General features: G+C 34.6%; 1 protein-coding gene and 1 pseudogene across 2 annotated transcripts; both read left to right on the top strand.

Annotated features, from left to right (window-relative positions):
- The first annotated feature begins 5,531 nt into the window (after positions 1-5,531).
- LOC111314527 (cytochrome b561 and DOMON domain-containing protein At5g35735-like) lies at positions 5,532-7,757 on the top strand. Its single transcript, XM_022915965.2, has 3 exons — positions 5,532-6,235; positions 6,754-7,008; positions 7,189-7,757. The coding sequence occupies exons 1-3, from the start codon at positions 5,627-5,629 to the stop codon at positions 7,510-7,512; spliced, it is 1,188 nt and encodes a 395-aa protein (XP_022771700.2). The 5' UTR covers positions 5,532-5,626; the 3' UTR covers positions 7,513-7,757.
- Positions 7,758-7,897: 140 nt separating this feature from the next.
- Positions 7,898-12,928, top strand: LOC111313124 (threonine--tRNA ligase, chloroplastic/mitochondrial 2-like; annotated as a pseudogene). Its single transcript, XR_016332381.1, has 8 exons — positions 7,898-9,356; positions 9,476-9,637; positions 9,768-9,915; positions 10,993-11,246; positions 11,357-11,733; positions 11,854-12,124; positions 12,482-12,555; positions 12,689-12,928. The product of XR_016332381.1 is annotated as a threonine--tRNA ligase, chloroplastic/mitochondrial 2-like (transcript).
- Positions 12,929-13,879: the final 951 nt, after the last annotated feature.

Raw genomic sequence — 13,879 nt, forward strand, 5'->3', positions numbered from 1 at the left:
GGAAAGGCTTCCATGCGTGCCCAACTTAAGCCCCTTTGCTACTCCTGAAAGGTGGGCTTCCTTTTTGGACTTGGATACTCTGCTTATGTGTTAAACTAATAAGTTATTTAGATTTAGGCTTTGTACAGAGTGAAAATTTGAAGTTATTTGAGCTGTCTATTCTGAACGTTTCTCTTTATTTTTTTCCAATTTTCATATCAAGGACTCCTTTCAGTAATGTTGAGACAAAACTTTTTGGTTTCATTTTTTTTCTTGGAAAAAATGGATGGTTCAGTTGGATAAAACGGAGATTCAAATATGAAATATTTTGTATTTATTAGAATATATATTTAGCTTATTGTTTTAATTAGTATTATCAATTCCCATATTAAAGGCCCGAAATATTGTTGAATTTTAGGGTAGGTCGCAATTCCTTGTTCCTTAGCAGCCTTCCTCTTTTAACGCAAAAAGTATATGCAACAAAATGACTTTCATGACTGTCGACTAGGAGGGGCAGAACCAAAACTTGGTTACTTGGACTTAGAGGGGGAGAGAGGGTGGCCAACATACTTCTTACTTAGGAAAGATTGATATGCTATTATGTGATTTTTTTTCTTAAAAAACAAATAATTAATGAAATCCAAATCATCGAAAGAAGATAAGGAAAAAGTGAAAGGTTTTTTTTTAAGAGGTAAAAATTCAATGTGAATGTGTTTAGTGAAAAGATATGGGAGATACCCCATGCCGGAGAATGGCCCTTTTTTTTTTTTTTTCAATGATAGACGTAAGAGATGATGAGGCTTGAGTGGCGCAGTCTGTGTCAGAAAGTATCGAGATAAGTATGTATGGACTGAGTTGAGGTACGCGTTGGAGTAGTGGAAGACCCACCGCTTATTGCTTGGAGGTGGACCGACTGGTTTGTGCCGCTCACAGGACTCAACTTGCGCAAGCTTCCGTCAGCAGGCAAGGTATGTGTCCTCTTCTCAAGTCGTATTGGAATTTATTGTGTGAGGTATTATTTCTTTAAAGTCATGAGCGGATTTGATGCTATATTCTTTGTTCCTTGCATCACCAACAATCCTGTTTTCTTTCTGTCGCTTAGGTTTTTCACCTCAGCATTTGAGGGTCAAATTCAGGTACTGCAGATGCGTTTGAAGGTGAAATTTGATAAAATATGGGTTTCAGAAACAGTTGCAGCTGGAAAGAGATGAAGGATTGATCTTATTGTCAGAACTTAAAATTACAAGTCCTTTTGCTTTTCCATGCTTGCTGGCGTACGCGGTTTGGGTTTGAAATTAGTACATGTGTTTTTATAGGTGAATATGGAAATTATGGTCATTTCAATCATTAATTTTAACCGTGTGGGAAATAATAATTTGCACCGACTTATATGATTCCATAATGTGAATATATATACATTTCGTCATGAAAAAAAAAAAAAAAAAAAACTACTGTCTATATTATGCCAACAGACATTGTTTCAATTATGACAAGAAAGATATCTCGACATCTTATGTCTCAAATTCAATTTTTTTCCGTTAATTTTATATTATTTTATTTAGTTTGTTCATTGATTTTTGGATGTAAATATATTTAAAAAAAGAAAGAAAATAATATGCATATATATTAGAAAAAAAAAAAGAAACAATTCAATTACATGGACACGTGAACGAAATCTTTAGTTGATGTGAGACTAAAAGAAAAAAAAAGGTTGTTCTTATTGGACAATAAACGAAAATGTGTTTGAAAAGTCCAATACTTCAAATCATAATTTAGGCTCATAAAACTATAATTGACCACTGCCTAACTAGTTAATTAGGGCTTGGCAAAACCTTGAAACTACAGAATTAATTACCAAAGAATGTGGAAAATTGCTTTAAGGCCCATCTACCAATTTTCCTTTCTCCCAATTTAACAAAACATTATGGGACAGTACTGTTGTCTCTTGCACCATTTTAACAAAACATTTCTTTGAAATCAGAAACCGAAGTCCGTTAGAATGATAGCAAAATAGCGAAACAGAGTTATAACTGCTGCATGGACAGCAGGGCCCCCAAAGATCATTGCCCAGGAGTAACGTGATGTTCCATCTTCTGGAACATCTGGTCCTTGGCGTTTGGTAGATTTTATAACACCTGGTAAAGGTTGCAGATTACGCAAGGCCTGCCTCATGCTTGCCTAAGTGAGTATCTGGCAGGAAAAGTTGACCTTTTGCCTAATTAAGAGTTTTAATGTCAAAGCTCGAGGATACTGAAAGAAACGTTAATGAAGATTATTGGCGCACTATTTAAACCTGTACATTTATTCCTTGTATATAGTTAGATGCGTGTTCTTTGTTTGTCCTTGTTCGGAAAACTTTAACAAACGAGAACATATGCCAGCCACTAAATTGTTTGGTTGGTGATCGATCAAATGGTAGTTAATCTTGCTTTTGGTGCATGTTCAAATTCTAGTTGTCAATGTAATTTTGGGTTTGATGGAAACATGATTTGTTAAAATTTTGAAATGTGTTTTAATATCAAATTATTATTGTTAGAATAAGGTTTACATGAGAATAATAAATCTCACATTATTAAAAAATTAGATTAAAATGTTCTTTATATACATGAAAGACCAAAAAACTTAATAATTTAAATTTTTTTGTTCAAGTAGTATTCAACATATATATATGTATGGATTTTTTGGTATACTCCCATGACCTCCAAGTATGATAAACCTCTCAACAATTGATATCAGAGTTAAGCCACGGGTTTGAATTTTAGTGGTGTTGTTAGGAGGAAATTATTGATAAATCGAAAGTTGATCGCATCCATCAACTCTATATGTTCGAACGTCGATATTAAAGTGAAATGTTTGATTTAGATGCATCGAGTATATGATAATATACAGAAACAAAATTAAGAGTGTTCATTCGATCGATTCAGTTAATTTCGAATAAAATTATCTAAAATCGAATTAATCGAATTATATTATTTTATTTTCGTTAATCAAACCGAATTTATGAATTTCAAAAATTAACCAAACTTATGAATTGTTTAATTCGGTCGATTCAATTAATTTTTTTTTGTTAATCGAATAATAAATACATTTAAGCTAAATTATATTTTAAACTCTTAATTTCTCAATTTTAAACAAACTAAATAAAATTATTCAATAAAATATTCAAATACTAAAGTATTATGTTAAAAACTCTAATAAGTTATGAAATTAAGTGATCCATTTTATGTATTTTTATTTTATATTTGGATTATGTTATATTTTGATTAAAATTTTGATTAATTCAGTTTGAAAACTAAATTAACCAAAAATCAATTTTTTTTTAAAAAAATTATTTTCGTTAATCGATTAAAATTAATTTAATGATCGATTAATTAATCAAAATAAATCAATTCAATCGATTAATTAAGTTAAAATCAAATTATAAATACCTTTAGTAAAACACCAAAATAAATGTGTAAGCTTGAGAGGATATTGAAACAACTTAAGTGATAAAATTAAGTGTTATAATCAGACTTAATAGCACATTAAAAATGTTAGATATTTGATCTAAAATAAACATTGATAAAATTTACTCGTATGAAAAAGTCAAAGTGAAACTTGATCAACCGACGTGAGATCTCCCAACAATTATCACTTTTAATTAACAGCAATGTTAACATGCTTCATGAAGGCTGCCAAGACAAACTTATATCTAATTAGCTTGAACTACAACCACAATATCGTGTCCAATTCCAGTTTCACATATATGAGAGACGTGGTCAAATCAAGTCGGAAGAAATATCGGAAGAGATCCAAAAATTATTGGTACGACATAGGAAAATTGTTGGTACGACATATGAATCGATAGAAAAAGCCGTCTGGAGATTCCAGAAGGCCAATTGACGACGGTGGCTGAAACAACATCTGCCGCAGTAAAAAACGACACGTAGACGCAAGTTTAGAAAGGCGAACGGACACGACATCTGGGATTCTGAACCCCACCTACGTCGTTATCAATTTTTATCAAACTAAACAAAATCTAATTTGTATTGTTGCATTCAAACTTCTTCACTTTGACTTCCATCTTTCACATTAATAATAAATAAAAAATACATTTATATAAACTTTAAAAAAATAAGTGTAAATAAATAATCTCGAGACTCGAATTTAGCCGGCGACATAGACCTCTTCCCAAGCAAACACCGAAATACCTTCATTTATTTATTATTTTCTCTTTTTTTTTTAAAGTATATTTTCTCATCAAACAAACAAACAAACAAACAAAGCAATAAAAATTTATAACTTATAATTTATAAGAAAATAACTCAAAATTGAATTGAAAATTTAAAACCTACCGAACTTCAATTCTTTTTTTTACTTTGAGTCCATAGAAATGCTTAAGTTTAATTCGGGCTAAAAAATTATATATTTTAAGATAAATTTTTATTTTTATTATATCCAATTAAAATTTTAATTTATTATTTTTAATTGAAATTCTAAAATATGTTTTATTTAATTAAAATCTTATCTTATATGAAATCCACTAAAATTTATACCTGATCGGCATTTTGGTGATCATTAACTCTACCCTGTCAACGTTTATGTGGCATATACGTGCCAAGAATCAACTTCCTAGACGGTGATATGACATGCTATGTCTTGCCATGTAAGCGTCAACTCAACATGAATATATATATATATATATATATATATTATATAATATATATTCTGAGAACATTGATTTGGCAAAACTAACGATGGCCTGGACGCTAACATGATGAAAGTAAATGATTTAAAGTATTTTATGTAAAAAAATTAATTAAATAAAATAATATTAAAAATTAATCTAATGCGATAGAATAATATAAAGTTATTTAAAAATTAAAAAATAGACTTTTTTAATATTTAATCTAAATTTATCCGTAACTTGCATTTTTTTTAAAATTTCCTTTAAGTAGATGTTGTGTTGAAAAATTAATTAGTTTTAAATTTATTAGTGGACTTGATTGCTTACAACCGTGTAGGGACCATTCCTTGTTCACATTTTCCGCCCTATTTTCAAATATATTGCAGCTGATCAAATGTGAACATAGACTCAAAAGTTGGGTAGTTGGACGTCAGAGAAGAAAGAGAGTAAGACAAGACGTTATATTACATTTCAAAATCAACTGCCAAATAGGCTAAGACTTTCTCCCTGCTTCCCCACTTATTCAAAAAACCTTCACTATTTCCTATCCTACTAAAAAAAAGAAGCATATTTTATAAAACAAAATCAAGACTTCTAAGTAAATTATAGTTTCATCATATTAAAATATAAAGAGTATATATTGTATTAAGAATCAGTCTAACAAAAACGAGTTTGTTTATATAAAGGAAATTACAGTTTTAAAAAATTATAATTATTAAAATTTGAATTAGATGCAACTCTTAAAAAAAAAAAAAAAAAACCAATTCAACTAGATGATGGTTCAAACATCAAATACAAGCTCTTTTAATAGTCTTTAAAGAGACTCATTTCCTGACCTCTTCCAACTTCCTTGTTCATTCCCTCCCTACTTTATTAGAAATAGAATTCTATATAAATCTGTGTAGTTGGGGTCCGAAAGTGCTTAACACACCAAATTACCTTGAGATACAATTTTTCTATATCCTTTTTTTCAGTTTCGATATGGAGAAATTTTGGAAAATTGTCCTGTTTTCATGCCTGGTGGTTTCTTTCTTGGCTTCATCGTCTGCCCAAACCTGTCTTACCCAAACGTTTTCCAACAACAAGCAATATACCAACTGCAGCGATCTTCCTGCCTTGAACTGTTTCCTCCACTGGACATATGATCAAGCAAATGGGACTCTTGAGATTGCCTTTAGACACACCGGTACCACCTCATCGCGATGGTCAGCGTGGGCGATCAATCCCGATGGACCAAGAATGTTGGGTTCCCAGGCTTTGGTTGCCTTTGTCAACTCCAGTGGCGTCGCTCAAGCATTCACAACATCAATTGATACCATGACCCCTTCCATGCAAGAGAGTAGTTTGAGCTTTGGGGTTCCAAGCCTTTCAGCAACTTTTGAGAATAATGAAATGACGATATTTGCTGTTCTGAGAATCTCCGAAAACTTGCTATCTACCAGCCAGGTTTGGCAGGAAGGTCCTGTGAATAGCGGCCAACTAGGGATTCATCCCACCACTGGAGCCAACGTTCAATCCGTTGGAAGTATCAATTTCCTTACAGGACAATCTGGTGGGAGTGCATCAGGTTCAAGAACTAGACGAAGAAATGTAAGTGACTGGAATCTTGGGTTAATTTACTTAGCACCTTATTTTCTTGGTCGTATCATTATAATTTGGTTTTATTATCATCACAATAATTATCAAGTTTGTTGGATGGGTTTACTTCTTTCAACTACCATTCATAGATTTGGTTCTGTTTCCTTATTTATTTATTTATGGTTTTGTTGTTTCTTGGAGCAATGAAAGCGCCTACAATTTTCGATAACAAGTCAATAGTAAATGTCCATTACAATTTTGTTTAGATTTTCCTCTTAAATTTAATGATTTGATGATTATTTTTTTCAAATGGATTTTATAGTGTAATTTTCCAGTTTATCATGTTCACAAGATCTCATGATTATGTCTTTCCTAGAAACCTTATTGTTGGATTTAGCTTTGTTATCGAATTTTATTTTAATTTGCACTAGCCAATTTTTCTCAATTTTGACCATAGAACTAGAATTACCATAAAAAGAAATGATTCAATAGTCCAATATCTTAAAGGTGGGTTGTCTTGAATTTTCCAGGTTCATGGAGTACTGAACACTGTCAGCTGGGGAATCTTAATGCCTTTGGGAGCCATAGCGGCTAGGTACATGAGGGTGTTCAAGTTTGCTGACCCAGCATGGTTTTATCTCCATGTTGCTTGCCAATCCTCGGCCTATGTCGTTGGTGTTGCAGGATGGGCAACTGGTATTAAGCTCGGGAGCGATTCTGCTGGAGTCACACAGAATCCCCACAGGAACATTGGCATTGTCCTCTTCTGCCTCGGAACTCTCCAGGTAATTTCTTCTCCCTTAACATTAACAATGTTAATTGAACATTAAAATCAATGGTGGGTAAAGGACATATCGAATTGCAAGTATATTGGAATATCATATATCTTTAATTTGCCACTTCAAATTATTACTTCTTTTGACAAAATACGGTTTCTTACTGATTTTTGAATGAAATACTGGCAGGTCTTTGCTTTGCTTCTGAGGCCGAAGAAGGATCACAAATACAGATTCTATTGGAACATCTACCACCATTCCATTGGTTACACTGTCATCATCCTCAGCATCATCAACATTTTCGAGGGTTTCGATATCCTTCAACCTGATGACAAATGGAAGAGAATTTACATTGGCATTCTCATATTTTTGGGCATTATCGCGACTTTGTTGGAAGCATTCACTTGGTACATTGTTCTCAGGAGGAGGAAGACAGGGTCTGATAAGCACTCGCACAGCATGAATGGAGTCAATGGAGTGAATGGATATGGTGCCGGTGGACAGGGCGTGTAAAAAAATTTTTTGGTTAGAACTCAGGCTTTTTTCTATTTAGTTTTTGTTCTTAGGTGTTACTAATACCATCAACATTATTTTTCTTTCTGTCAGTCTATTACACCATGAGCTTGAGGTGTTTTGGATGACTCCCCTTTGTTATTACAGCTTATTGTTTTTTTTTTTTTTGTTGTCTTGTAGTTATGTTGTGATCTCTGAGTTATACACTGTAGTTTTGGTATGTATAGATGAACTCTTTTCTGTCTTGACTCCATTTTTCTTTCAATTCTGCTACAAATGTTGGGTTGCGGAAACTAAACAGCAAAATTGAAGTATGACCAATTCCATTAGTTCTTTGATGGGGGAAAGTATGGACCGTAAGATAATATTGTGTAGGTGAAGTCCAAATGATACAAGGATTGGCATTTGCCAAGTGTGCGACAATCACTTTCCAAACTCTTTCTTGTAGTCAACGAGTTGGGTGGCTCTTGAAAGTTGAAGACTATGAAATTTAAGCCCAACATCAACTTTGAAAATGGTTCGGCCAGGCTAAGTTAGGTTTAGCTTCCTGTATTGTTCAATAATTACTACATTTACTTCTGGAATAAGTGGGCACGGACCTATTTCCCTATTAACAAATAGTGCCAGTTCTTTGAGTTAGATTTCGTTTGTTGAGTTAAGTAGTAAAAAAAAAGAGCCCAGAAAAATCAAACTCTGCAAGACAAATTAACACACCATCATTAGCGCTCCACACGGATACACATGTCCTGGTCTTCTTCTGTTATTTTGTCCTTCCAACTTGGATCTTTTCTTTTTAGGTCTGCTTTGAACCTAGGTTGAACCAAGTTCACAACTTGAACTCTTTTTCCTAAATGTGCAATTAGCCACCTAGATCTTTGCTTAATTGAGGAGTATTTTACTTCTTACCGATTGTGCATTTCTCCCTTTTGTCTTGCACTTGTTTAGGCTGCAACACCCACATCTTGCTTCTTGCACAGCAGTGAAGTCAAATGTGGTTGACTCCGCGACTTCTCCCAAATTCCCACAAGGTTGACCTTCATGATCTTTTTGAATCACCTCCTGGTTTACGTTTTAAGGAGTTGCTGTTGCTTCTGCCAATGTTATCGGTTGTATACATCTTAATTTTTTGAAATTCCTCAGTTTGAATAGATAAAGATTGATCTTGGACTTGACTTTCTGTTTATTTTTTTAACTTTGGGTTTGAAATTTGATTCGAAAGATTGCTTTGAATGATTGATCCTTGATCCCTGAGACTGCATCTTTTCTTGCACATAGAGTGAAGTTTTCATATTCAAATGTTCCGCGGTAGAAAAGCCTCCAAAAAACTCTGTTGTGAAGATCTCATTATTGGGCTAGTGAAAGTAGTCCATAACAGCCCAAATAGTAAAATTCATTGCTGAAAGTCCCAATGCCGATTAGAAGGCCTACAATTGACTTACGTAAAACTACAAAATTTCATTAAACTACAAGAGGAGTCAAAACTTCTCTTCACAATTCAAGTTCATTAGCTAAAAACCAATAACCCAAAGGCCGATTTCCATACTTAACAGAATGGCTTCTCTCCATTCTCTTCTCTCTTCCTCTCGCTTCCTTTATAAACCCACTTCTCTCCCTCTCCCAAACCATACATATCCCTTCATTTCCCTTTTAAACGCCGCGTTTCCTTCCCAAAACGACAGGAACTCAAACGGATACATGGGGCAGCAGCAGCCACAGACTCGGCTCAGCCAGCAGTTGAGCTTCAAAACGACCCCGTACAGGAAATCCAGAAGCAAGAAGAAGCTGACAAACTTGTTCTTCCAACTAACGAGTTATCTGAAGAGCTCCTCAGAATTAGACACACGGTAATCATTGCTTTATCAATTTTCTTTTCTGGGTATTTTTTTCTATTTCACAAAGACACATTTTTGGTGCCAAAATTTTTCATTTTCTTTTCTTGGCTAAGAAAAGTTTTTATTTTTAGGTATGGGGATTTCAGTGTGCACATGTAATGGCAACGGCAGTTCAAAAGCTATACCCTGAAGCAAAAGTGACAATTGGACCCTGGATAGAAAATGGGTTTTACTATGATTTTGATATGGAGCCTTTGACAGATAAAGATCTCAAGAGGATTAAAAAGGAAATGGTTAGTAAACTAATGTAAATAATTTGATTAAAAAAGGGGAAAATTTTGTGAGCTTTGTGAAAAATGTTTTTATTTGGGCTATGGTTTTCAGGGGTACAAAGAAATTTATTTGTTACATCAAAATCTGTAGGATCGGATCATTAAACGAAATTTACCGCTTGTAAGAGAAGACATGTCAACAGATGAAGCTTAGAGAAGGATAATGGCTGTAAATGAACCTTACAATATGGAGATTTTGGATAGTATTAAGGTGGATCCTATCACCATCTATCATATTGGTAAGGCATATTCGCTATTTTAAAAAATTCCTGCAGAGTTGGAGTTTAAAATTTTCTTATAAATTACTTTTGTTCTTAGCTTGAGAAAAACTTTGTATGGAATGGTAATGTATTATTCTAGATTAGTCGTTCGGGGTCTTATGCGAAATTTCTCTGATTCTTCTAGAAATACTGATTTAAGTATACCAGGTTTTCTTCCATGCCTTTTGCTTTCGTAGTTGTTGTAATTTTCAGTTTCTTTTTTCACTTTTGGTGGTCTTGCCTATTCTAAGTATCTGTGTTTACAGTTGTTGAACTTAATCAGTGTGCCTATGTCACCTTAGACTCAGAATCCGTGCGGCCTTAGGTTTGGAATCACCTCCTTCTAGCCTAAGTCAACCTAAAACACAAACGTGGGGGCACTAAAACAATAGGAAAGACAGAATGCGCAAGTTTAAGAGAAATAGAAGAACAAAAAAGTTGCTGAAATATGCTCTGTATTTCACTGAAGCAAAAGTGTGTATGATGATATACAAAAGAGGGTGGGGCGACCCTCTATTTATAGTTGAGGCCCCCAGCTACCCTTATGGCTAAATTCTTAGAATCAAGGAATTACAATCAATCAAGGATGATTGATCACATAGATTACATTCAATTAGGATTCTGCTTCCTGATTTTTGGGGTCAACCAAATCTACCATAATGCTCCTGCTGATCCTGTGCGCTTCTGGAAGATCTCCTCTCGCACTTTCCCTCTTAGGCCTTCCCTGATGTGGTGCGGGCGTCTTGCGGGCCTTGGCCTGGCTGTGTGGGCTGGCCTGCATGCTGTGCGGGCGGTCTGGACTCCTCTCCAAGGCCTAGTGCGCAAACCTCCGCCAATGCTCTTGGTGCGCAAGCCTCAACTTCGGGTGCGCGTGCTGGTGCGCCTGATGTGCCTGGCGCGCCCGCCCAGGGCATGACACCTAGCTGTTAATTGCAAGATTAACGCATACATAAAGAAAACAAAAAATCTAACGTGGTTAATCTTTATATATGGAATTTGTAATATTTTCTTTTGTTTTTTTTTTATAATATTCCTGATGACTAATACTGATTCCAGGGAATGAGTGGTGGGATCTTTGTGCTGGGCCTCATGTTGAAACTACTGGCAAGATCAACAAGAAAGCTGTTGAGCTTGAGTCTGTTGCTGGTGCTTACTGGAGAGGAGATGAAAAGAAGCCTATGTTACAGAGGATATATGGAACTGCATGGGAAAATGAAGAACAACTGAAAGCTTACCTTCACTTCAAAGAGGAAGCTAAACACCAGGATCACAGACGTATTGGCCAAGATCTTGATTTGTTTTCTATACAGGTAGCTCTTTTCTGCATTCCACGTGGCAGTTTGATAACTTAAACTCATTGTTCTTCATTCGTGATTCCTATCAATTGATATGTTCACAATGAAAAATTTATCTATTGTAGGAGGAGGCTGGTGGAGTTTTAGTCTTCTGGCATCCAAAGGCTGCCATTGTTAGGCATATTATTGAAGATTCATGGAGGAAGACACGCATAGAGCATGGTTATGATTTGCTATATGCTCCTCATGTGGCAAGGGCAGATCTTTGGAAATCAGTGGTCATCTGGACTTCTATAAAGAAAACATGTATGATCAGATGGAGATTGAGGATGAACTCTATCAGCTTCGACCATTGAATTGCCTATACCACATATTAGTATACAAAAGGAAGCTTCACTTTTATCGAGATATCCCAATCAGAGTTGCTGAGCTTGGGGCTGTGTATAGATACGAGTAGTCTGGCAGCTTACATGGCCTTTTCCATGCAAGAGGTTTTACCCAGGTAAGGTTTGTATCTTTGCTTAGTGGTTTGACTATGGAGCTTAGATTAACATGTTAAACATCTTTACTTATTTTCTGATCAAGCGTTGTTTAACCACTTTAATTGCAACTGCTTTTGCAGGATGATGCACAAATTTTCTGTTTGGAAGATCAAATCAAGGAGATACTATTGCAATTTGGTTTCAGCATGCATCAGTTGAACCTCTCAACTAGGCCAGAAAAAGCTGTGGGAGGTGATGATATTTGGGAGAAGGCAAGAGCAGCACTTAAAGATGCTTTGGATGATAAAAGCTGAAACTATCAGATTGGTGAAGGTGGTGGAGCCTTCTACGGTCCTAAGATTGATCTTAAGATTGAGGATACTCTTGGAAGGAAGGTGCTCAACCATCCAGGCAAGTTCTAAGTTTTAACCTAAAAATAGATTGAATTTTGACTTAGCCCTGTTCTCTGCCTTTCTTCCAGACTTTCCCTCTTTGCCTTGTTCAGTACCTTATGTGGGCCTGTAGTTCAAATATGTAGTTTTTTGGGTGAAGTAAGATAATGACTAGACAATTTGACCACACTCGTGCTGCAAAGATTAAAATACTCTGATCAGCTAGTAATTCATTTTCTTACTGCACAGGTTGATTTTAACTTGCCGAATCAATTTGACATTACTTATGTTGACTCAAACTCTGTGAAGAAGCGTCCAATTATGATCCATAGGGCTGTGCTTGGATCCTTAGAGTGATTCTTTGGAGTCCTTATAGAGCATTATGCTGGGGACTTTCCATTGTGGCTCTCTCCAATACAAGCTCGGGCTTTGCCAGTTACTGATACACAGGTATATTTGGCTTCTGATTTTATCAATTCTTTTATAAGGCGTGTTCTGTGTATTGATTGATCATGTATGGCTTCTTGAAGACCTTGCATCTTACCATCTATTAAAAGAACAAAGTGGTTTGTCTTTTGCACAGCTAGGATACTGTAGTGACGTTATCAGCAAACTCAAAGCCAATGGCATCCGTGCTGAAGTTTGCCATTGTGAACGCTTATCAAAGCTTATCAGAAATGCTGATAAGCAGAAAGTTCTCCTAAGGGCAGTTGTCGGCCATAAGGAAGTTGAAACGAATAGTATGACAGTTAGATCTAGATTTGGCGGAGAGCTTGGAACCATCAGTAGCATCAAGCAAGCCATTAAAAACAGAAGTGATTGAGTCTTATTTATTTCATGGTATTGAATAAGTAGGGAAAAGGTGAACCAATATACTAAGAAAGATTGAAAAAATTTTCTTGTAAATGAATGTAGTTCCAAATTTCTCCTGTTTTTGACCCTTTTTTTTCTTTGGAAAGGAAAAACCACTCAATGTGATATTTTATGACTGTAAATGAGCATAGTAGCTCAACCATTATTGGAGCTCAACCATTATTGGATATTTACCAAAGCAGGATTTATTCAGTTAGATTTTTATTCTCTTTATTTTTTATATAGGTAGCTCGCGCTATACCGCAAGAATAGTAGTTCTAGAAATATGCAAAACTTGTATAAAGCTGGGAAAATTATACAAAATATATGGAGGATGGAAGTTAATTTTCATATTACGGTTAATGTCTACGACTTTTTACAAACTTTGTCTATTCTACCATAGGATGGAAGAATTATCTGGTTTGAATTTGGAATGGGCGAGGATTGATGACTTTCATTGTGTTGTCTTATCTACATGCATCTATAAAACCAAAATTTAAATTCGATGTCTTTCATTTTTTGATTTAGTGGTAAAGCAACCTTGAGGAAAACGTGAGGGTTTGTTTCTAACCAAACCATCCCCTTCCCCTCGTAACAAGGTTTTGCCCTCGTATAAAAAAAATTTTCATTACTCATTTTGCCTTAATTACAATGTATGTATGATGATTTATATTTTCAGTGTTTTAATTTAGTTATATGTATATATTTACTTTTTAATTACTAAAAAGTGATGTTTAGCCTAAATCTAACATTGATAAATATTTATAAGTTTATATTTAATATATGATTAGTTTATTGTTATTATATATTATTAGTGAACCACACATTGACATTTCATAAAAAGAATTAATTTTAAAATTTTAAAATCTTGAAAAAATAAATACACATAATCTTAAAAATATATTTAAAATTAATTTTTTAT

Source organism: Durio zibethinus, chromosome 23 (genome assembly GCF_047325235.1).
Source record: "Durio zibethinus cultivar Kanyao isolate XHJ-2024 chromosome 23, ASM4732523v1, whole genome shotgun sequence".
NCBI lineage: Eukaryota > Viridiplantae > Streptophyta > Magnoliopsida > Malvales > Malvaceae > Durio > Durio zibethinus.

Coding starts and splice junctions, on each gene's coding strand:
- LOC111314527 (XM_022915965.2), top strand. CDS start 5,627: ATGGAGAAATTTTGGAAAATTGTCCTGTTTTCATGCCTGGTGGTTTCT. Junction 6,236..6,753: donor CAAGAACTAGACGAAGAAAT/GTAAGTGACTGG, acceptor TGAATTTTCCAG/GTTCATGGAGTACTGAACAC. Junction 7,009..7,188: donor TCTGCCTCGGAACTCTCCAG/GTAATTTCTTCT, acceptor AAATACTGGCAG/GTCTTTGCTTTGCTTCTGAG.